We start from the raw sequence: 22,539 nt of genomic DNA on the forward strand, positions 1-22,539 counted from the left end.
ACAATCAAGCATCAATCAAAGTATCTCTTTTCTTATTGTCGTCATCGTCATCGTCTTTATCTTCATCTTCATCTTCATCATCATCATCATCATCATCGCCTCTATCTCTACCGTAATACTCGTCCAAAATCTTTGGACTGATTCTGTTCAACAACTCTCTAGGATAGATTCTCAATAACGACCAAGCAAGGTCTAAAGATTCAATAATTGTTCTATTTTCATAAGCACCCTGGTTGATGAAATTCTTTTCAAACTTTTCCAAAAACTCCAACGACAATTTATCTTCAGTTGACAATGCTTCTTCACCGACAACAGCCTTCATAGCAGCGGCATCCTTACCAATGGCATACTTGGCATACAATTGGTTGGAGACATCACCATGATCTTTTCTAGTTCTTCCTTCACCAATGGCGGATTTCATCAAACGTGACAATGATGGCAACACATTGATTGGTGGGTAAATAGCTCTATTGTGTAATTGTCTATCAACGAAAATTTGACCTTCAGTAATATAACCAGTCAAATCTGGAATTGGATGGGTGATATCATCGTTAGGCATTGTCAAAATAGGAACTTGGGTGATGGATCCGTTTCTCCCTTCAACTCTACCAGCTCTTTCGTAAATGGTTGACAAATCGGTATACATATAACCAGGGTAACCTCTTCTACCAGGCACTTCTTCTCTAGCAGCAGACACTTCTCTCAAAGCATCAGCATAAGATGACATATCGGTCAAAATGGTCAACACGTGTCTTTCAGTTTGATAAGCCAAATATTCAGCAGTAGTCAATGCCAATCTTGGAGTAATGATTCTTTCAATTGTAGGATCATTGGCCAAGTTCAAAAACAATGATGTTCTCTCTAATGATCCATTTTCTTCGAAATCTTGTTTGAAAAATCTCGAGGTTTCCAAATTGACACCCATTGCTGCAAACACAATGGAGAAGTTTTCTTCGTGACCATCATGGACATCTTTAGTTGGACGAACCAAACCTGCTTGTCTACAAATTTGGGCAGCAATTTCATTATGTGGTAAACCCGAGGCTGAAAAGATGGGAATCTTTTGTCCTCTGGCAATGGAATTCATCGTGTCGATAGCAGAAATACCAGTACTAATCATTTCTTCAGGGTAAATACGAGCATATGGATTAATTGGTGATCCATTAATATCCAAATACTCTTCGGCAAAAATTTTGGGACCTTTATCTATAGGTCTACCCGATCCATCAAAGATTCTACCCAACATATCTTCACTAACGGGGATTTTCAAGTTTTCACCGGTAAATTCAACTCTAGTCTTTTTCACATCGATTCCTGAAGTACCTTCAAAAACTTGAACAATGGCTTTAGAACCTCTAATTTCCAAAACTTGACCTTGTCTAACTGATCCATCAGGTAATGTCAAATTGACAATTTCGTTAAAACGTGGGAACTTGACATTGTCAACAATGACTAACGGACCATTAACACCGCCAACTGTGTTGTAGTTAATCCTAGGCTTAATTTTGAAACCCTCAGTGACGGCTTTTTTATTCAATTCGTACAACTCTTTATCTGAAAGTGACATCTTTATGGAATCCTTCTAGAAGACGGGCCTTGTGGTATTGCTTTTTTGTTTAATATTGGAAGGCGGGTCGAATTGATAAAGCGCTTGACGATAAGAGAGAGGCTGGCGCTATGTCGAGATTTCTGTTTTGGTGAAACTTTCGATTGCGAATAAAGAAAAGAGAGAGAAATTTGGCTTGCATCCACACACCAATACAAATATAAGGACTACTAAATGTATACGACTTTTAGTACATGACTATTACAATATTTCACTAATCAAATCCCAATCATCACCACGGCTTGTCTTTGACTCGTTCAAAAACAAGTTGTTGAAATTCAATGTTTGAAAAGCAAGAGCCTTGTTGTGATGCTTTTGAGCATACGTGGATTTTACAATTGACTTGTACACTTGTTGTAACAAATCATGGGAATTGGACGTTAGATTGAATTTCGAGCCAGATGGAATAGAGTTCAAAGTGGCGATTTCCGACTCTTCAACATTTGCGAGTTTGTCCAATATTTTCTCAAAATTGCACCAATCTTCAATCGTAAACTCTGATGTGTCAATTACCAAAGTTGCCAATAATACTTGGAAATTGGCAACTATTTTCACAATCACCACCATAAATTCGAGAAAATCTTTTATTGATAGCTTGTTAAAAGGTTTGTTAATTATTCGGTGCGGAATGGTGATCTTTCTAGTGGTTGACGAGCTCGTACTGTTTTGTCTGAATACTGGTATACTATTGAGCTCAACAGGCTCAATAGGCGACGTCAATCTTGCCGCACGGCGTTGAAAATTTAACGTTTTCGAAGATAACGGAAGCTGGTAAGCATCGCCCAACTTGATCACTTTTTCAGAAACATTGTCTATACCCATGGGTGTAGTCTCTTTTTGTTCTCTGTCATCATCATTATCATCGATCATGGATTCTTTTTGTCCCGTAATCATCACTTCTTTTCTTTTCAAAAGGTCATAAAATTTGGTATCAGGTAGATACTTTGTCAATGTGCGCGAGTGTGGTAGGTGGATGTCAAATAGTCGCGAAAGTTGATTTTGCAAAACAACAAGTCGTTCGAGAAACTGATTGATTGCTGAAAGATTATAACCAAGAAACTCATCTAAAATCAAAATTGGCTGATGATGGAGAAATAACTTTTTATTGTCTCTTTTTTGCAAAGCAACTTCCAATAGGATTCGAAAATGCTGAAATTGGATCTTCTGAGCTTGGCGCTCCACTTGTGCAATTTTGGTCAATTGAAAGTCGTCAATCTCCTTGATCAACTGGTCTGATTTGTTTGAGTAAGCCTTTATCAATTCAGTCTCCTTGTTTAACAACCTTAACCGGATTGAATCAATCTCCTTTTGTATTTCCTCACTCTTGATCTTCAAACTATCAACCTTTTTTACCGCTTGGGATTTCGCAAAGTCGATAGAGTCAAGTCGAAGCTTAGTGTCTAATATTTTCAACTTGTTCAATTGGATCGCTAAAGCTGTGATTGTGCTCACCGATGGTTTTGGAATATCATCTCGTAGCTTACTATATAGTTCATCAGCCACCTGTGTTGACTTTTCCTGTCCGCTTTGCAAGACAGATGCCATCTTGAATATTGTGTTGATTTGCCCTTCATAACTCTCCAACACTTTGTCATCTTGTATCGCTAGACTTTGCAATCGTTTCAAAGTTTTACTGTCAGCAGGCCCATGGAAGTCCTTGTGGAATTCTGACTCATGTTTCTTCTGTTGCATAACACATGTAGAGCATGTGGTGAAAGGAAGAACGTGAATCTGGAGTGTCTCAGGGGGAATCTCTTTGGTTGTTTGTGAGACAAAATATTTTGTGAAACTCGAAACAAGTAGTGTACTATTGTATAAAACCTTTGAATAGAAAATCACCACTTTGACCTTACAAGGACACAACAATATGAGAACAGACTCTTTGCTTGTGACGGAGAGTGAGGAAACAAACCCATTAACCGCGCAAAGGGCTGGATTTAAACGAGTTTATTACATGCTTCTCTGCACACAAAATAGACTGTTTAACTACAAAATACAAACTATATCTTCTCTAATCTAAGTCACTTTAGCTATTGCCACTCCCAATTCAGAGTCCCCTTGTCCATAATACAAAAACCAATGTCCCTTGAACTGCACAATTCCCTCACAAAACACCACTTTGTTTACCTGTCCTTCCACTTCATTCAGCAGTTGTGGTTTCAACATAGGATGCTCCAATCTAGCCAATGGGCCCTGCTTGATGTTATCATAATCAATCAACATGGAATTAACAGTATACGTCTCTGGGGCTAAGTCGTATCCACCAGTAGTTGCAGCATTGTAAATGAATATCCATTGATTGTTAGAACCAGCCATCTTGATTGGGGCAGGACCACTTTCAATCAACTTATTTTCACGATGTAAAACTTGCTTGGCAAAGACATTATGATTGATTGAATTACTAGTCAACTTCCAATGTATCAAGTCCTTGGATTCAGCTAAATGTAATTGACAATCTCCCCAAATCATATAATATTTCCCATCTTTACTCTTCTCATTGAAAATAGCCCCTGACTTCAGCCAATCTTTACGGATAATTCTGTTTCCATTACTGGTGACAGCGATATCTTTCCAAGTGGGTGGCACAATAGGACCGAGTTTGGTCCAATGAAACAAATCTTCACTGGTTGCAACACATAATCGAGCTGTATGTAAGTCAAAAGCCGTATAGGTAACAATGAACAACTTCAGTTCCGGATCCCTGACAATTCGAGGATCTTCAACTCCACCACCTTCTTCATAAGGTTCAGTGGCAGTTATTATTGGTTTCTTGTGTTTATGGAAATTAACCCCATCAGAAGACCAAGCAATTCCTACAGATGATAACTTGGCTTTATTTTGAGCTCGGTACAACATTACTACATGATCATCAATGACAATTGCTGTAGCATTGTACAAATATGCACTCTCAAATTCAACATCGGGATCGGGTTTCATTATGGGGTTATGTTTGTATCTTTTGAACGGACCAATGGGGAATGCAGTTGGTGGCTTGTAATTTTTATCTCCACAAATGGAGTTTTTATTGATTATGGGTATCATCATGTTGTTGTTGCCGGAGTGTCCTTTCTGGTTGGAAGTTGGGCAAGTGCTGATAAACAGATTTAACTTTGCTTTCGACTATGTTTTTTTTTTTTTTCCCCACTCTTTTCAACTTTTGACCGAAGCAAAAAAAAAAAATGAAAGTTACAATAAAGAAGCTTCGACGACTGCTTAAGTGGCGGAACAGAAACTTCCTAATTAGGACACACACCTTAGGGGGTTATCTAAATTTGTACACGACGACATTTTCGCTATGACACAACAATTGTGTCGCCGATGAGACATTTTTTTATTTGCTACCTTTTTTTTTTCAACTGAACTTGGTAGCTCCTATGGTTGCGGTTTTTTTAAAGTGTGGGTTTTGGGGGGAATTATTGAACAGTTTGAGTAATAAGGTCGCACACCTTCTACATTGACTTCAGTATAGCTTCCCTAGACTACTAAGTCTATTACTTTTGGTAACTCATGAAGAGCCTATACCTCTGGCATTAGTTGCACTATGCAAAGTCTCCATACTCACAGCCCAACTTTTCAATGGTTAGAACCAACAAAAAAAAAACCAAAAAGAGAACCAATCCAAAAAAAATTAGTACAGAGAATAAGGGGATCTTCATTGATTTTAAACCGTTTCAATTACACCCTGAACTGGACACTTATTCAATTCAATTTAGAACAAATATCACCACTACTATAAAGAAACACGGGTTATGGGACACTTACTTTCACATCCGATTGAGGACAAGAATCTCGATTATAAGGTATATACGAGACTTTCCTATTGTATTGGATCTATGCAAGGGTATCGTATGAGTATGGAAGACGCGCATGATGCTAAAATTAATGAGGATGAAACTGTTGCCGTGTTTGGAGTATTTGATGGGCACGGAGGACAACAATGTGCAGAGTACTTGTCAAATCATTTGACAAAGTATATTTTCAAACGACTCATACATCTACAAGACGCAAGTCGTTATAACAGCAGTAGCAGCGGAAAAGTTTCTAGCAATCAACAAGTTCTCAAGATTTTGAAAGATTCATTTTTTAAGATGGATCACGATTTGTCCAATTCACAAAGCTATATCAATTGTGGATCAACTAGTGTCGTGGTGGCAATTTTCAACAACAAGATATATGTGGCAAACACTGGCGATTCACGATGTATAATATCCACCAATGAAGGCAATTCCAAGACGTTATCATTTGACCAAAAGCCAAGTGTGATTGGAGAAAGAGTACGCATAGAGAATAGTAATGGGTATGTGATTAACAATCGAGTTAATGAAGTGTTGGCATTGAGTCGAGCAGTTGGAGATTTTAAATTCAAGACTCCGTATCTTACATCTACATTGAACAAGTATATCCTTGACAATATTACCGAAATGTATAAAAAGGGCCAGCAAGAGCAACTGAATCTGAAACTGGGCAGTAGTGGTAGTAACAAGAGTAGTAGCAACAACAACAACAACAACAACAACAACAATAATAGCAAGCTGTCCTTGAGTAATAATACTAGTAACCTGTCACCACCATCGCTACAGATATCGGATCATGAATACATACACATTCCACCAGAATTATTTCAAGTAACTGTTGAACCAGAAATTCTTATATTTGACATGAATGAATTACAAACACCCGAATTCATTGTCATTGCCTGTGATGGAATATGGGACTGTTTCAAAAACGATCAATTAATCAAATTAATCCGAGACAAATTGGTACTAGGATGGAAATTGAATAAGATTGTTGAATATATTTTAAATGACAGTTTAACCATGGCTAATAACTATACTGGTATTGGGCTAGATAACATGACATTGATTATAGTGGCTTTACATCCTGGTAAAAGTCTAGACGATTGGTATAGTGATATGATTTTCAAGATTGAAAAGGAAAAAGGATTACATTAGACGATAAGTTGGGTTATAAATGTGATGATAGGGTAATATAATGATACAACGATTATGTATATGTGATTATGGACAAGGGTCGGAATTAGGTAGAGATAAGTGTAGACAGACATTGGTGCCTTTGAACGAAGGATGTGGCAAGTGCATAGAGCTCAAGCTTAGTTGTATATTCAATGGCGATTCTTTTTTCAAGCCGAAAAAAAAAAAATAGCCAATTTATACCCGAGATATTTATACTATAATCTAAGAAACCGTAGTTTAGCCGCACCTCCTGCTACCACAATAGAGTCTCTTCGACTTTTCTATCATGAAGCTATGTTCAGAGGGATCTCATTTTGTAGGGGTGTAATAATAACGAGTAATTCAATTGCTTCGCGACATTCCTTCTATGACATAATGCAATGTATTCTCTTGTATGAGAGCAAGTTGTGAATTCGAGCTAACGGTGGGCTGTGGGGTACCTACCCTACTCCATTTCCACTGACATGAAAAGGGGTTCTACGCGTCTATGTTGTCTAAAGCTATGTGGTTATATATAGTTTTTTGGATAAAGGTGGACTGATTTTTTTTTTTTTTTTTTTTTTGACTGTCTGTGTGTCGTGTAATTTGAATGTCGGAGAAAAAAGCGAGAAAATATCATCATGATGTTCTTGTAACCATCTGATGAAATAGAATAAGAATATCGGGCCAACTTAGCTGTCACTTTGCATATAACCCCATTCAGCATTATATACATGTCTTTATAGAGCTCATTACTCAACTGTACACAGGTACCTTATATTCATCCATTGCATAACAACATATTCAGAACTTATAACTTTTTCCATTCACAAACCTCCATTATACAAAACAAGATACTCAACGCAAATAATTACCACCTGATTTATCCAGCAACTTAGCTTCTCAATTATAGCTTCAACCCCATTCTATCGAACGATAGATATACCACCTACAAACGCTCCACCCACCCCGCAAGCAGGACCATTACTCTTTCCTTTTAGCATTTTCAATATTTATTCACCCAATCAAAAATAAACAATTAACCCAGACGTATAGGCTAAAATGACAGACATTGCCAATTTCAAAGACCCCATACTATCCCTAGTCAGGGATCCCAATTTGAACAAAGACGAGACCAAATCAAGCCAGATTGTAAATCTCATACACGAAATTTCCGAACGTCGATTAAACAAGTTGTGTTCAACAACGTATATAATCTTGCAAACATTGGACAAGATTCAACTCAAGTTCAAAAGTTGGGAATTTTTATCACTAGATTATAATTCCAACACTCATTTTGCCAATGTTGATGATAAAATCAAGATTTTCAATACTGGCGTTGCTGATAAGGTGATGCAAGCGTGCAGTGAGTTGAATTACAAGATTGTCAAGATTGCTGCTGATATTGATTTGGTTAGTAAGTCATCGAGGACGTTATCGGTGCTGGATTTGATCTCTGACGAAGGAACGATGTTGACGTCGTTGTTGTTGCGAGTTATTAAATTAAAAGATGAGATTGTTGAGCAATTGTCGATTTCGTACTCAAAAGCGAAATTGATTTTGATTGGACGAGATTTGGAGTTGATGCATTACGATGATAGAAGTAGTGATAGCGATAGCGATAGCGATAGTGAAGACGATGGTGATGATGACACTGTGAGCTATTACAAGACGTTTATTGTTACCTTGTTGAAACAATTGAATGACGCGATCTTGGCTAATGACTTTGACTCCAAATACGAATGTCTTGCCGTGATTAATGATTTGGAAAAGATGTTTGAAAAGTATAAGATGGAAAAGATGATCGATAGGAGGATTAAAGAACATGACAAAGAGCTAGAACAGCAACTACAGCACCAGCTGCACCAGCATCAACAGCAGCGACACCACCAAAACCATCAACAGCATACCCCACAGCAGTATCACCCCACTGAATCAACTCCCAAATCGGATTTGCAATTTGGCTTTGATGAAGATTCCTCTTCTACATCGGGTAAAGATTCTCATGGACTTGAAGATACATTCTCCGAATATTCCATGACTTCATCCACGGCATTCCAAGGACATTTGCCAATGGTTAGATCAATTACCCAATTAAAATCAGCAAGAGGTGGCGCAGGAGCAACTGGAGCAACTGGAGCAACTGGAGCATCACAAAGAGACAGTAGAAGCTTTTACGATTATGAATTGAGCAGTAGTAATGGCATGTACAAGTCATCCATTACTGAAGAATTACCATACTTGAGAACTGCATTCGATTCAGCCAAGAACTTTGAAAATGATGTTAGTCATTATAAGCAAGAAGTTGGCATGGATGATGAGGACGATGGATCGGAAAAGGAGAACTTGGGAACTCGATCGAGAAGAACACGTCGTAAGAAAAGACGCCAACGGAAACAAAGACAAGGGCAAGTGGAAGAAGAAGAAGAAGAAGATGGAGAAGGGGAAGGTGAGGAACCAGGGTTACATCTGAATAAGCAGCCTTTTTTCCACAAGATTAATAATCTACCGCAATCGACACTTTATACCGAAAGTAAAATACTTCAACCACAATCACAAAAGACTACAACTAGTATGCCTAGTACGTTTTTGAATACTAGTGGGTTATTGAGAACATTGGGTATACGACCTCAAGTGATTAATGTGCCCCATGAGAACACTTTGGTGAAGGGTTATAATAGAAAACAGGTTGAAGAGGCCAAGGAGAAACACGATAGGCTGAGGCAGCATCAGCAGCAGCAGCAGCAGCAGCAGCTACAACAGCTGGAACAGGAGCAGGAGCAGGAGCAGGAACAGAAACAAGAGCAAGGACACGATCAGGAACAGCAAAAGTATTTGCCATTGTCTGAAGAAAATGTGCTTCATTTGAGTCACGAGTATCTTGATTGATTGATTGATTGATTGATTGATTAATGGTCAATTAACCATTCTTTCCATTTTATTTCAATTCTAATTTATTTCAACTTTTTGCACAAAGTAAGTAGGTATTAAACGTATATAGGCTTTTATTCAGTCACCGCGTTTCCTTTCTTCTTTTGCATCTACTGGTTTCACATCAGCATTGCATTTATACAATTCCTTAACAAATGACTCTCCCCAATAACCAGAAGTATATTTGGAAATATAATCAAACATTTTCGTAAAATTGAACGCCTTCTTCTCCAGTGGTAATGTCAAACTTTCCTTTATGGCATCACTTAAATCTTCAGTGTTCCATGGATTAACCACAATTGCCCCCGACAAACATTGAGCCGCACCAGCAAATTCCGACAAAATCAACGCCCCCTTACGTTGTTGTTGACATGCAATGTATTCATACGACACCAAGTTCATTCCATCTCTGGTTGAACTAACTAAACATACATCACTGATATTGTATAATGAAAGTAACTCATTAAAAGGAATGGATTTATGCATATAGTGAATGGGGACAAATTCAACCGTGCCAAATTGACCATTGATTCTCCCCACCAATTCATTAACTGTTGCTCTTAAACTTTGATACTCTTCAACATCGCCTCTCAGTGGCACTGCAACTTGAACAAGAACAACTTTACCTATCCATTCAGGATTTTGTTGCAAGAAAATTTCAAAAGCATGCAATTTTTGTGGGACCCCCTTTATATAATCCAACCGATCAACTCCAACAATGACTTTAACGCCGTCAAATTTTTTCTCCAATTGAGTTATACGTTGTTGAACTTCGGGGTTTTTGAGCCCTTCGGTGAAATTATCAACATCGATACCAATGGGGAAAGCACCAATACTAATTGATCGGTTTTCATAGAGGATTCCATTGGGTAATGTCTTGACATTGGGTACGATTCTTGATACTGAACTCAAGAAATGACGAGCATAGTCATAAGTGTGGAAACCAATCAAGTCACAACTTAAAACCCCAACAAGAATTTCTTTTCTAACTGGTAAAATACGATAAATTTCCGATGATGGGAATGGCGTATGCAAGAAAAACCCAATACGAATGTTTTTCTTCAGAGAGCCAATTTCTTGTCGCAACATTTCTGGTAATAGCATCAAATGATAATCATGTACCCAAACCATATCGTTATCTTCAACTTGTTTTGAAATTTCCACGGCAAATTTCTTGTTGGCTTCGATATATGCTGCCCATGCATTTTCATCGAAATTCATTTCACCAGGATGATAATGAAACAATGGCCACAAGATGGAATTACTGAATCCATTATAGTGTAAATCGGCAATTGTGTCAGAAAGGAAAATGGCAGTACACTTGAACTTATTCATCAAGTCCTTATTGACTTTGGCTTGTTCATCTTCAGGTATTTCTAATCCGGGCCATCCTAACCATTGGAATTCAGTGGTTTTTTTCAATCCTTGTAATGCAGTGACTAGTCCACCTGATGACATGGAGTAGTCGTATGATCCATCTTCTTTTCTTTTGATGGTGACTGGTAATCTATTCGAAACGACAAATACTTTTCCTTCTACCATGATGATCTATCTAAACAAAAAATGGTGTCGTTGGAGTTGGTGTGCAAATAAATTGAGGGAATAGTGTATGAGTGGAAATATATATATATATATATGTATAAATAAATATATATACGTAAGCAACAATTGATTGTGATTTGTTGACGAGTTAAGAATTAGCAATCGCTTTTGCTTATTGTTGGTTGATCTTTGTTTTTTGCTACTTTGGTTATTACATATTTTTTTGATATATATAAAATATAAAATATAAATCTATTTTAATTTAAAATTATTAAAATTATTATTCCAAGGAATTCCTTTGTGTAATATGTAATATTTTTTTATGTTTTTAGTTGTTACAGTTGTAGTAGTAGTAGTAATAGTAGTAGTAGTAGTAGTAGTAGTAGTAGTAGTATTACTTATAGTTATAAAAACTGTTACATTGTTTTGATTAGCAACTTTATAATAAAGTGAAACAATTGGTATCAAAGAAAAACATATTTATCAGCCTCAAATTAGGGGTTAGTGTGATGAGTATATACATATACATATTGCGCTTGGTGATTACGTTTTCTCAATTGTGTATCTATCTCTCCTCCTTTTCCTCCCCCCTCGTGCTCACTAGAAACGTTTTCAAAAGGCAAAACATTGATCTTCAAAACACAATCTCAAAGGGAGGGAGGGATCTTTATGTATAAATATAACAAAGTGGGAAGGAGTAGCCGAGGACGAAGTTGAGGAAGTAAAAGTTAAGGAAGGGGGGGGGGGGGGGTAGTGATGAGTGAGGAGGGAGGAGTGAGGAGAGAGGAGTGAGGAGTGGAAAGCTGATGATGGGTATATGTGTTATCTGTTACTATCTGTAGTTTTATTTCAAAAAGAGGGGAGTGGCTATGCAAATAGTAAGATTTATAACTTTTGTTTCTCTATTGTTGTGTATTGTGATTGATGTTGGTCTAGATTCTTTCTCTCTTTCTCTTTCTCTTTTTTTTTTATTTTTTTTTTTCTTCTTCTTCTTCTTCTCATCTTCATTTTAATCTTTGCCACACAGCAATTATAAATAAAAATAAAATAAAACAATCTCAATAAGGCACATTAGACATTGAAAAAAGATATTGGTAGCGTTTTTTATTATTGTTTTTATTTTTTTTATTTTTTATTTTTTATTTTTTATTTTATTTCGGAAAACAGCGGAATTTTATAGACAGCGCCAGAGATACATGTGGCAGATATGTACTATATTACCAAATTGGGCAATCTACACTACTTGACAGCAAAATGTAAAGAATTAAATAGAGAGAACAGAGAAAATAATTTCAAAGAGATCAAAAGTAGGGACAACTACTGTATATACATACATATATATATATATATATATATATATATATATATATCACAACTCATTGAAGATTATGTCTAATCCCTATGGATATGCAGCTGAGTCATATCAGCCACACCAGAACAACAATTTACACCACCCACAGCCACAATACACCCAACCAATTCCCCAAGCTGGACAACAACATCAACAACAACAACACCAACAACAGCAACAACATTTCCAACAACCACATGTGCACTCGGGACAGCCAGGACAACCAGGACAGCCAGGACAGCCACCACCACCACAATTTGGCAATTTCCTCAATGATCCTGCTGCTGCTCTAGCTTCTCAATTTGCTAGATCTGGTTTTCAGCAATCAAACCAATATATTCAAGAAAACTTTGGGTCAATTTCAGGTGATATCAAGTACTATTTCCAAGTTAGTAATTCATATGTATTGAAAAAGATTCTACTTATATTATTCCCATTTCGTCATAAAGATTGGACTAGAGTATTGGCCAAGGATAATGGTCTGGGCCAATACTTGCCACCAGCTTACGACGTTAATGCGCCTGATTTGTACATTCCAATAATGTCATTTGTTACTTACATCTTGTTGTGGGCAGCTTTCCAAGGACTTAGTGGAGAGTTTCATCCACAATTGTTTGGTTACTTGGCATCGCAAACATTGGCATTTGCAGTATTGGATGTAGCTATATTCAAGATTGGATTATATTTATTAAATTGTTCTCAAATTAAGATTTATGATATCATTAGTTTTTCAGGATACAAGTATGTTTCCATTGTTGTTGTCTTGTGTTTGAAACATACCATTGGTCAATATTTGGGTTGGGCTTACTACTTGATTGTTGTCGGTTTTATTCTTTGTTTATCAGTGTTTTTAATGAGACTGTTGCGGTACATCATTTTACCACCAACAAATACTGGAAATACTGTTGGTAACAATACTGTTGTTACTGGTAAACAAAGAAAGATGAGAATTCAATTCTTGTTTGTTTATGCTGTCATTATTCAGGGGTTGATTTTTCTTTACATGAGCAAGTAAAAATAGAAGCGTTGTATAGAAGGATGGTTGAATGGAAGGAACAAACTGTGCTTGCAAGACTATTTTTAGGCTACACTATACAATGCAACCCTGAATTGAGAGGCTACATCTTAATCAACTCTACTTTCAACACAGCTTATTGAGCAAGCACAGATGTTTTGTATTATGTACTAAAGCAAGAATAGAATTCAACTATAAGATACATTAACTCAAACCCAAGGCGCAGTAGATCCAGGATCAAGTGTATAAGCATACAAGTGCTGTACACTGTTATTATTACCCTTGGTGTATAAGTCTCGCACACTCAAGTTGGTTTTGTTTTCTTTCATTTTTTTTTTTTTTTTTTCATCCTCCTTTAGCAACACGAAACGCGTCCATTTATTTATTTTTCTCACTCTTCTTATTTTTTTAGCATAACAATGTTTCTTTCTCTCTCACTCACATTTTAAAGAGGTGTTGCAAAGTTTTATCAATTGAATCAACCCAGCACACAAGACCACACTTTGATTCTCAGATACTGCCATCAATCAATCAAGGGTGTTATATTTATTTATTAACATATACTTATTGCTCCTACTGCTTCTACTACTACTACTACTACTACCACCACCACCACTGGAGCAACCACACTATGTCCTCCTCATCAAAACCTACTTTCAAAGGATCCACGTCTGCTAGATTTGTTAAAAATGACAAACGATCTAAATACCAAACTAGTCAGTATAGATCACGAAAACATCAGGAACCAGAGGACCCATACAAAGCTAATAATCCCATGCTCACAGACTCAATTCAAAAAAAGGATCTAGTCACGAGAATAGATCAAATGGATTCATTAATGGGGTTTGACCGATTTGAACATGGTGAAAATGATGGTAATAAACCACGCAAAGGATGGTTGATCAATATGCATGCAACTACTATACCGAGTGATGGTTATTTAACCGGTTATTCTGGTGTTGACTATTACTTTTTAGATGAAGAAGGTGGAAGTTTTAAAGCTACACTACAATACGATCCATATTTCTTTATTGAAACAATTGCACCTGGACACGAGTCTGAAGTTGAAGAATGGATGAGGAAACACCTCGAGATTTGCAATGTCAAGAGTTTTGGACGAGTCACAAAGGAAGACTTATCACTACCGAATCATTTGCTTGGATTGAAAAAGAACTTGATTAAATTGACATTCCATAATATTCAGGATTTACTATCAGCAAGAAGACTACTTACCCCAATTATCAAAGATAATCAAATGAAACGGGAATCGAGAGATGTTTTCAATTTTTCCAATGAAGTTGATGCTTCTGATCCTTCACAACTAATCAGTGACATTAAGGAATATGATGTACCTTATCATGTTAGAGTATCCATTGACAAACAAGTGCGTGTTGGAAAATGGTACTACGTTTATGCCAAACATTCTAAAGTGGACATTGTCGAGGATAAAGAGAAGGTTGTGTTTCCTGATCCAGTTGTGTTGGCATTTGATATTGAAACCACAAAGGCTCCCTTGAAATTCCCTGATGCCAAAATTGATCAAGTAATGATGATTTCGTACATGATTGATGGCGAAGGGTTCTTGATTACTAATCGAGAGATTATCTCGGAAGATATTGAAGATTTCGAATACACACCAAAACCTGAATATCCTGGATTATTCACAATCTTTAACGAACAGGATGAAAAGCATGTATTGATGAGATTTTTTGAGCATATACGAGATGCAAGGCCTACAGTCATTGCTACTTTTAATGGTGATTTTTTTGATTGGCCATTTGTTGAAAATAGAGCCAGGTTTCATGACTTGGATATGTTTAATGAAATTGGGTTTGCCAAAGATAATGAAGGCGAATATAAATCAAAGTACTGTGTCCATATGGATTGTTTTAGATGGGTTAAAAGAGACTCTTACTTACCTCAAGGGTCGCAAGGTTTGAAAGCGGTCACTACTGCTAAATTGGGCTACAACCCAACTGAATTGGATCCAGAGTTGATGACGCCTTATGCTTATGAAAAACCCCAGCTATTGTCGGAGTATTCAGTTTCCGATGCGGTTGCAACTTATTACTTGTATTACAAGTACGTTCACCCATTCATTTTCTCATTGTGTACCATTATTCCGTTAAACCCTGATGAAGTGTTGCGTAAAGGTACAGGTACATTGTGTGAAATGTTGTTGTCAGTTCAAGCATATGAGAATAATATTTTGTTGCCCAATAAACATTCAGATCCAATTGAACGGTTTTATGACGGACATTTATTGGAGTCGGAAACCTATGTTGGTGGTCATGTTGAGTCATTGGAAGCAGGTGTATTTCGCAGTGATATTGAGACTGATTTCAAAGTAGATCCCACTGCCATTGATGAATTGTTGGGCAATTTGCACAACTCCATCAAATTTTGCATTGAAGTTGAAAACAACAAAAAGATGGAAGATGTTGAAAATTTCGACGAAGTTTATAACGAGATCAAGGAGACATTGTTGGATATGAAGAATAACCCAGTGAGGAAAGAAGTGCCATTAATTTACCACGTGGATGTTGCTTCCATGTACCCCAACATTATGACCTCCAATCGTTTACAACCAGACTCGATGAAAACGGAGGAGGATTGTGCTACATGTGATTTCAATCGACCTGGTAAGAACTGTGATAGGAGACTTCCTTGGTCATGGAGGGGTGAATACTACCCTGCAGAAATGAATGAATACAATATGATGAAACGAACATTACAGAATGAAAAGTTTCCCGGTCTAAAGCCGTGGTTACCACCTAGAACGTTTGATGAACTTTCGTATGCTGAGCAGGCCTCGGCCATCAAGAAAAGAGTTAGTGACTACTCAAGGAAAGTGTATCACAGAGTCAAACAAAGTCAAGTGGTTACTAGAGAGGCAATTATTTGTCAGCGAGAAAACCCATTCTATGTTGATACTGTGAGAAGCTTTAGAGATAGAAGATACGAGTTTAAAGGTTTGGCCAAAGTTTGGAAGGGCAAAGTAAACAAAATTGATCGCAATGATAAAGCTGCAAGAGATGATGCAAACAAAATGGTGGTATTGTATGACTCCTTGCAATTGGCTCACAAAGTCATTTTGAATTCATTTTATGGGTATGTCATGAGAAAAGGTTCGAGGTGGTACTCCATGGAAATGGCTGGTGTCACTTGTTTAACTGGTGCCACAATCATTCAAATGGCCAGGGCGTTGGTTGAACGTATTGGACGACCATTGGAATTGGATACTGATGGTATTTGGTGTATTTTGCCCAAAAGCTTCCCCGAAAACTTTAATTTGAAATGTAAAGATGGGAAAAAGATCTTTTTGGAGTATCCTTGTTCAATGTTGAACTACTTGGTTCATGAAAGGTTCACTAATGATCAGTATCAGGATTTAGTTGATCCGGAAACGTTCAAATACAAGACCAGATCGGATAACTCCATTTTCTTTGAAGTGGATGGGCCTTACAAAGCCATGATCTTGCCAACTTCGAAAGAAGAAGGTAAAGGGTTAAAGAAAAGATATGCCGTGTTTAATGATGATGGCTCGTTAGCAGAGTTAAAGGGGTTTGAATTGAAGAGAAGAGGTGAGCTTCAATTGATCAAGAATTTCCAATCAGATATATTCAAATTGTTTTTGGAAGGTGACAGCTTGGAATCTTGTTATCAGGCAGTGGCTACTGTGGCCAATAATTGGCTCGATGTATTGGACACAAAAGGTGGCATGTTGGAAGATGAAGATCTCATTGAACTTATTTGTGAAAATCGAAGTATGTCCAAAAGTTTGGCGGAATATGGGGATCAAAAATCAACATCAATCACAACAGCAAGACGATTGGGTGAATTCTTGGGAGAAGATATGGTCAAGGATGCTGGTTTGGCAACAAAGTACATTATCAGTGCCAAGCCGATTGGTGCTCCAGTTACTGAGAGAGCAATCCCAGTTTCAATTTTTTCGTCAGAGAAGAAGGAGATATTCATGAAGAAATGGCTCAAAGATCCATCTTTGAACAAGTTTAGTCCCAGGGATGTAATTGATTGGGGTTACTACTATGAGAGGTTGGCATCAGTGGTGCAAAAAATCATCACCATCCCAGCTGCTTTGCAAAATGTGAAAAACCCAGTTCCTAGAGTACCCCACCCTGATTGGATGAGGAAACGAGTGGAAAACAGAGAAAGCTCCAAACAACAAAAATCAATAGGACAATTTTTCAATGCAGCAACCAAGGATGACAACAAGGTTCAGGATATTGAAGACTTTGGTGAAATTGATACGGGAGCAGTCAAGGCTAAAATGAGCTCAGTCAAATTGAGGAAAAGAAAAGCTGGAAGGGCCAATTTGGTTTATGATTCTGAAGAGGAGGAGAAAAACCAGGCAATCTTGAATGGAACTTGTCCCGACATGACTAAAGATTACGTTGGATTCTTGCTATTTCAAAAAGCCAAATGGGCAATGCAAGCTTCAAGTAGGGAAAGAAGACGCAAACTTTTCGGCTCTCAAGCGCAAAGTGCTCAAAGATCAACTGTTGGTGGCATGATGAGAAAGCAAGCAGAAAATATTGCTGGAAGCAATTGGGAAATACTTGAATACAAGCCAGATCCGATGAAACCAGGAGATTTGAAAGTTTATGTTTCAGCTGGAGAAAAGATTCATACTTTTAATTTCCACGTACCAAAAAGGGTTTATGCTTCCTTCAAAAGTCCACTCACTGCAAAGCAATCCATTGTTGGATGTGAAATTGAAAAATCAAATGCCATTTTACCCAATTCGCATGACGCCACGAATTTGTACAAATTTACCATGCCCCAATCAATTTATCAAGACCAAATTGCTGATGTTGATAGCGTGTTTCAAAGCTCAAATATATTAGGTATCTATGAAGCCAATGTCGAACCAATTGAGCGGGCGGTAATTGAGTTGGGAAACACCGTCAAGTTTGATGACACCAAAGTTGGAGCTCTTGGTAAAGGATTAAAAAACGGCTTCAACACTAAGGAGTTGTTGAAAGTTGAAAATGATGCCTATTTGAATAAATTTGATATGGATGTGGTTTACCTTCTTCATATTGTCACCAATAGTTATGAATACTATACCATTTTCAAATCTTGGGATAATCAATGTGCAATGTTTGTTTTGAAACCCACTGCGAATGCCCAAGAATTACCAAACAATATTTCAAAAATCTATGGTGAGGTATTTGAGAATAAACGGGAGAAATTAAAGAAAATGTCACGTGTTATTGACTATCCAGATGAGATGGCATTTGATGTACTGTATTTTCATGATAAATTGAAGTTGTTGAAGAAAGTGAATCAAGCAATTGGAAAGATTCACGAAAGTCGAAGCAATAAGGCGTTGTTGGCTATCCAATCACCGTACATTTCCAAGATTGTACCCCTTTTAACCTCTGTTGCTGAATTCCCCACTATTAAAATGGCCATTAGTGAACTCACACTTCCAGCAATTGGATGGCAAGTTTTGATTTCCAAACGAGTAATGAATCACTACTTTGCATTGGCTTCGTGGATCAAGAATTTGATTGCATTGTCGAAATATGGGCGAGTACCACTTTGTAATTTACAAATTGAAAATGTTGGTTACTTGATTGATGTGGAATACGCAAGAAGATTGACTGAAAACAATATTGTGCTTTGGTGGTCACCAAATCCTTTACCTGATCATGGTGGGTTTGAAATGGATCGTGTACTCAACTTGGAATCGTTGGAGTTCCCCACAATCAATAATTCTGAGGTTTACGAAACCACTTGTTTGGAAGTTGAGATTGGAACATTAACAATCAATACAATTTTGACCAGTTCTTTGATTAATGAAGCTGAAGGTACCGATTTGGCTGAAGATGGGGTCCAATTTGATAATAATCATGGAGCTTCAACGTTTGCAGAAGACTCATTTTCTTCGCCAGCACTCTCATTATTGAGAAGTATGGTCAAAGATTGGTGGGATGATGCACTTGGAAATAACGTCAATGCTGATTTTGTCATGAGTGCATTAATCACTTGGGTTCAAAAGAAGGATTCATTCTTGTACGATCCTTCATTACATTACCATGTGCACAATTTGAGTTCGAAAGCATTATTGCAGTTGGTTAGCGAGTTCAAGCGAATGGGGGCACAGGTTATTTTTGCCAATAGAACGAAAATGTTGATTCAAACTTCAAAAGTGTCTGTGGAGAATTCATTCGCTTATGGACAATATATTTTGAAAGCAGCTAGATCTAAACCGCTTTTCAATTTTCTTGACTTGAAGATTGTCAAGTACTGGGATATTTTGATTTGGATGGATGAGTTTAATTATGGAGGAAGAGGTTGTATTGAAATCACTCGTGAAGAAAGACAAGAGCTAGTAGTGGAGAACAATTGGCAAATTAAAAAGTTTCTCCCCATTGTTTTCCAGAATGAATTTGAAGATTGGATCTTTATCTTTTTGGATGCATTGTCTCAATATAAGGCCAAGAATTTGACTGGTGCTGGTGCTGGTGCTGGTGCTGGTGCTGGTGCTGGCGGTGCTACACAATTTGGTACCCCTAGAGTGACCCAGATTTTCCATATTTTGAATGGACAAAAGAAGTTGCAAACTCAAGAAATACAAGAAGTTGATAATCTCGATAATGGGGTTATTGAGATTTTCAGAAAACCATTGCAAAAGAGAATTGAGAAATTGTATCGCAAACAAATTGATTCTATAATCAATCCTGAGTTCAAAAAGGAGTATGAGTTCCCCAATTTACCTGGATCATATTTAAAGATGAGAAATCCAGCTTTGGAATTAGTCAAGTTTATTTGTGCTGTTTTCAGTTTATCTAAAAATAGGAATATCGAAGTACGATTATTGAAAAAGGAATTATTGCAAATATTTGATGTTAAGGAATTCAGTTCTCAAGCAAATTTCATCAATCCCAGTACATCATTGAGGCTACCTCATGTCATATGTGATTATTGTAATCATATTAGGGATGTTGATTTATGTCGTGATGAAGAGATTAATGTTTGGAATTGTACTGCTTGTCATCGACCATATAACAAGATTGCGTTGGAGGAAGAAACCATTGCAAGGTTGATGAAGATACTTACTGATTTTTACAGTCAAGATTTACAATGTGATAAATGTGGTTCTATAAGACAAGGGAATTTGGATTTATTTTGTACGTGTTCTGGTAATTGGGTTGAAACTGTGAATCATGCTGAAGTTGATAAGTGGGTGCAAGTGTTTGCCAATGTTGGCAAGTATTACAATATGCAGCTTTTGAATGGTGTGTTGGAGGAGATGATATAAAGGGGGGGAGAGAGGAGGTGTATAGATTATAGACTAAATCTTTTTGTGTAATACAAGTGTGTCGCGTAGAGAATTGAAAATATAACAATAACGGAAGCACGAATAGAGAAAAACCATTCCAACAAACATTAGACCACGACTATCAAAGCAACGGTATTGACCACCCATGAGTTTAACTACAGAAGAGCTTAGCCACCTCAAATTGAAGATAAAAGAACGAGATTTTGAAATTAGTGCTCTCAATGCATTCATCAATAGAGATGCCAATTTATCTTCACCATGTGTATTGATAAATGGGTACAAGCCAATTGGCAAAACCCTCGTGGTGACCGAATTTCTCAAAACAATACAATTGAACCATACACTTATCAAATGTGATGAATGTGTATCGAAACAGATGTTACTACAGAGATGTTTCACAAGGATACGAAGGGATGGGTGTGACGCCAATGGTAATGATGAGGAAGACGGACAATCAACATTACTGAAGGCTGATGAAGTGGCATTAACCCTGTCCATTTCCGATCAATTTTCCACTTTTGTATCATCATTGGAAACTTTGTTTCATGCAACTAGATACAAATCTCATCATGTATTGGTATTGGATCGTTTTGATCAATGTTTGGACAATTGCACTGAATTTATTGCCGCTTTTAGTAAAATGAGAGAGTGTTCGACATTGGTGCAGAATTTATCAGTGATTATTGTGTTTAGCAGTGGTATACCTCGACAAGTGGTGACATTGTCTAACCCGTTGATTGAGTTTGAACCCTATACTGAAGACCAAGTGGTGAAGATTTTGCAAAATGCACGATTGTGTCAGTTTCAAGCAAGCAGTATGGCACGAGATGATGGTGAAGAAAATGATGTTCCAGAGTCAACCAAGAGGGAGTTTTATAACCAGTATGTCAAATTTGTTGTTGATCTGTATTACCTGTACACTGGTTCCAATATGGTTATGTTGCAACATTTAGTGGTTGAGTTATGGGGTAAATTTATTGAACCTATTCAAAATGGGATGTTTTCGATTTACGAAATTGTTAAAGTTTTCAAACATAATATTGATTTGTTTACTAATGATAAGATTATTAGTAATTCGTCAGTGCCAGATTACAAAACGCTACACGATGGTGACGATGATGGGGAAAGAGAAGAAGGACAAGAAAATGGCAATGGTGGTGTCACCACCAACGATTATGGAGAACCAGTTGGACTTGGAAATGTTCAAGATTTACCCTATCATTCCAAATTCATTCTTTTAGCAGCATACTTGGCATCATATGGAAACCAACGGAATGACCTCCACAAATACTCCAAAGTGAAAGTAGTCAAGTACAAAAAACGTGCCAGTCCCAAAAAGATGAAACGACAAAAATTGAATGGTGGCTCCAATGAATCTGCTCACTTGACTAGAGATGATATCGATTCACGCATGTTGACAGCAAATTATGTCGATTTAGAACGAATCTTGGCCATATTATCAGTGATTTACCAACATTCTTCACAAACATTGAATCAATCCGATAAGAATGATTTGTTGTATTTGGGTGATGAAATTATTGATTTGGAAAATAAAAAACAATTGGAAAAGGCCAATTTTACATTGACGAAAAATATCGATTTGAATTTACAAATTGCCACATTGTATTCATTGGGATTTTTAAGCAAGACCAATAATTCTGATATTTTGGCAGCTCGGATTCGATGGAAGTGTAATTTGGATTGGAATATGGCGGAAGCTATTGCCAAGTCGATTGATTTCCCTATTGCTGATTTCTTGGATGATGATTGATGGAAAAAGGCTGTGGGTCCTTTAAAAGCGCATAAGCGCATAAGCCCATGCAGCAACCC

The 22,539-nt window shown here is 37.2% G+C and overlaps 9 protein-coding genes across 9 annotated transcripts; 5 read left to right on the plus strand and 4 right to left on the minus strand. All coding sequences in view use genetic code 12, as the record gives it.

Annotated features, from left to right (window-relative positions):
• Positions 1–4: 4 nt before the first annotated feature.
• On the minus strand, positions 5–1,567 carry VMA2 (H(+)-transporting V1 sector ATPase subunit B; the record flags this gene model as incomplete). The annotated part of the gene is made up of 1 exon (XM_036809421.1): positions 5–1,567. The coding sequence occupies one exon, from the start codon at positions 1,565–1,567 to the stop codon at positions 5–7; it is 1,563 nt and encodes a 520-aa protein (XP_036666060.1).
• A 240-nt stretch (positions 1,568–1,807) lies between these two features.
• On the minus strand, positions 1,808–3,298 carry CPAR2_205340 (uncharacterized protein; the record flags this gene model as incomplete). Its single annotated transcript, XM_036809422.1, has 1 exon — positions 1,808–3,298. The coding sequence occupies one exon, from the start codon at positions 3,296–3,298 to the stop codon at positions 1,808–1,810; it is 1,491 nt and encodes a 496-aa protein (XP_036666061.1).
• A 324-nt stretch (positions 3,299–3,622) lies between these two features.
• CPAR2_205350 (uncharacterized protein) lies at positions 3,623–4,651 on the minus strand (the record flags this gene model as incomplete). The annotated part of the gene is made up of 1 exon (XM_036809424.1): positions 3,623–4,651. The coding sequence occupies one exon, from the start codon at positions 4,649–4,651 to the stop codon at positions 3,623–3,625; it is 1,029 nt and encodes a 342-aa protein (XP_036666062.1).
• An 809-nt stretch (positions 4,652–5,460) lies between these two features.
• Positions 5,461–6,558, plus strand: PTC4 (type 2C protein phosphatase; the record flags this gene model as incomplete). The annotated part of the gene is made up of 1 exon (XM_036809425.1): positions 5,461–6,558. The coding sequence occupies one exon, from the start codon at positions 5,461–5,463 to the stop codon at positions 6,556–6,558; it is 1,098 nt and encodes a 365-aa protein (XP_036666063.1).
• Positions 6,559–7,620: 1,062 nt separating this feature from the next.
• On the plus strand, positions 7,621–9,447 carry CPAR2_205370 (uncharacterized protein; the record flags this gene model as incomplete). The annotated part of the gene is made up of 1 exon (XM_036809426.1): positions 7,621–9,447. The coding sequence occupies one exon, from the start codon at positions 7,621–7,623 to the stop codon at positions 9,445–9,447; it is 1,827 nt and encodes a 608-aa protein (XP_036666064.1).
• Positions 9,448–9,567: 120 nt separating this feature from the next.
• Positions 9,568–11,031, minus strand: TPS1 (alpha,alpha-trehalose-phosphate synthase (UDP-forming) TPS1; the record flags this gene model as incomplete). Its single annotated transcript, XM_036809427.1, has 1 exon — positions 9,568–11,031. The coding sequence occupies one exon, from the start codon at positions 11,029–11,031 to the stop codon at positions 9,568–9,570; it is 1,464 nt and encodes a 487-aa protein (XP_036666065.1).
• A 1,388-nt stretch (positions 11,032–12,419) lies between these two features.
• CPAR2_205390 (protein transporter YIF1) lies at positions 12,420–13,397 on the plus strand (the record flags this gene model as incomplete). The annotated part of the gene is made up of 1 exon (XM_036809428.1): positions 12,420–13,397. The coding sequence occupies one exon, from the start codon at positions 12,420–12,422 to the stop codon at positions 13,395–13,397; it is 978 nt and encodes a 325-aa protein (XP_036666066.1).
• Positions 13,398–14,028: 631 nt separating this feature from the next.
• On the plus strand, positions 14,029–20,688 carry POL2 (DNA polymerase epsilon catalytic subunit; the record flags this gene model as incomplete). The annotated part of the gene is made up of 1 exon (XM_036809429.1): positions 14,029–20,688. One exon carries the CDS (start codon positions 14,029–14,031, stop codon positions 20,686–20,688), a length of 6,660 nt encoding a protein of 2,219 aa, XP_036666067.1.
• A 166-nt stretch (positions 20,689–20,854) lies between these two features.
• On the plus strand, positions 20,855–22,480 carry CPAR2_205410 (origin recognition complex subunit 5; the record flags this gene model as incomplete). Its single annotated transcript, XM_036809430.1, has 1 exon — positions 20,855–22,480. The coding sequence occupies one exon, from the start codon at positions 20,855–20,857 to the stop codon at positions 22,478–22,480; it is 1,626 nt and encodes a 541-aa protein (XP_036666068.1).
• Positions 22,481–22,539: the final 59 nt, after the last annotated feature.

The sequence above is a fragment of the Candida parapsilosis genome, contig 005809, assembly GCF_000182765.1.
Source record: "Candida parapsilosis strain CDC317 annotated contig 005809".
Lineage (NCBI taxonomy): Eukaryota > Fungi > Ascomycota > Pichiomycetes > Serinales > Debaryomycetaceae > Lodderomyces > Lodderomyces parapsilosis.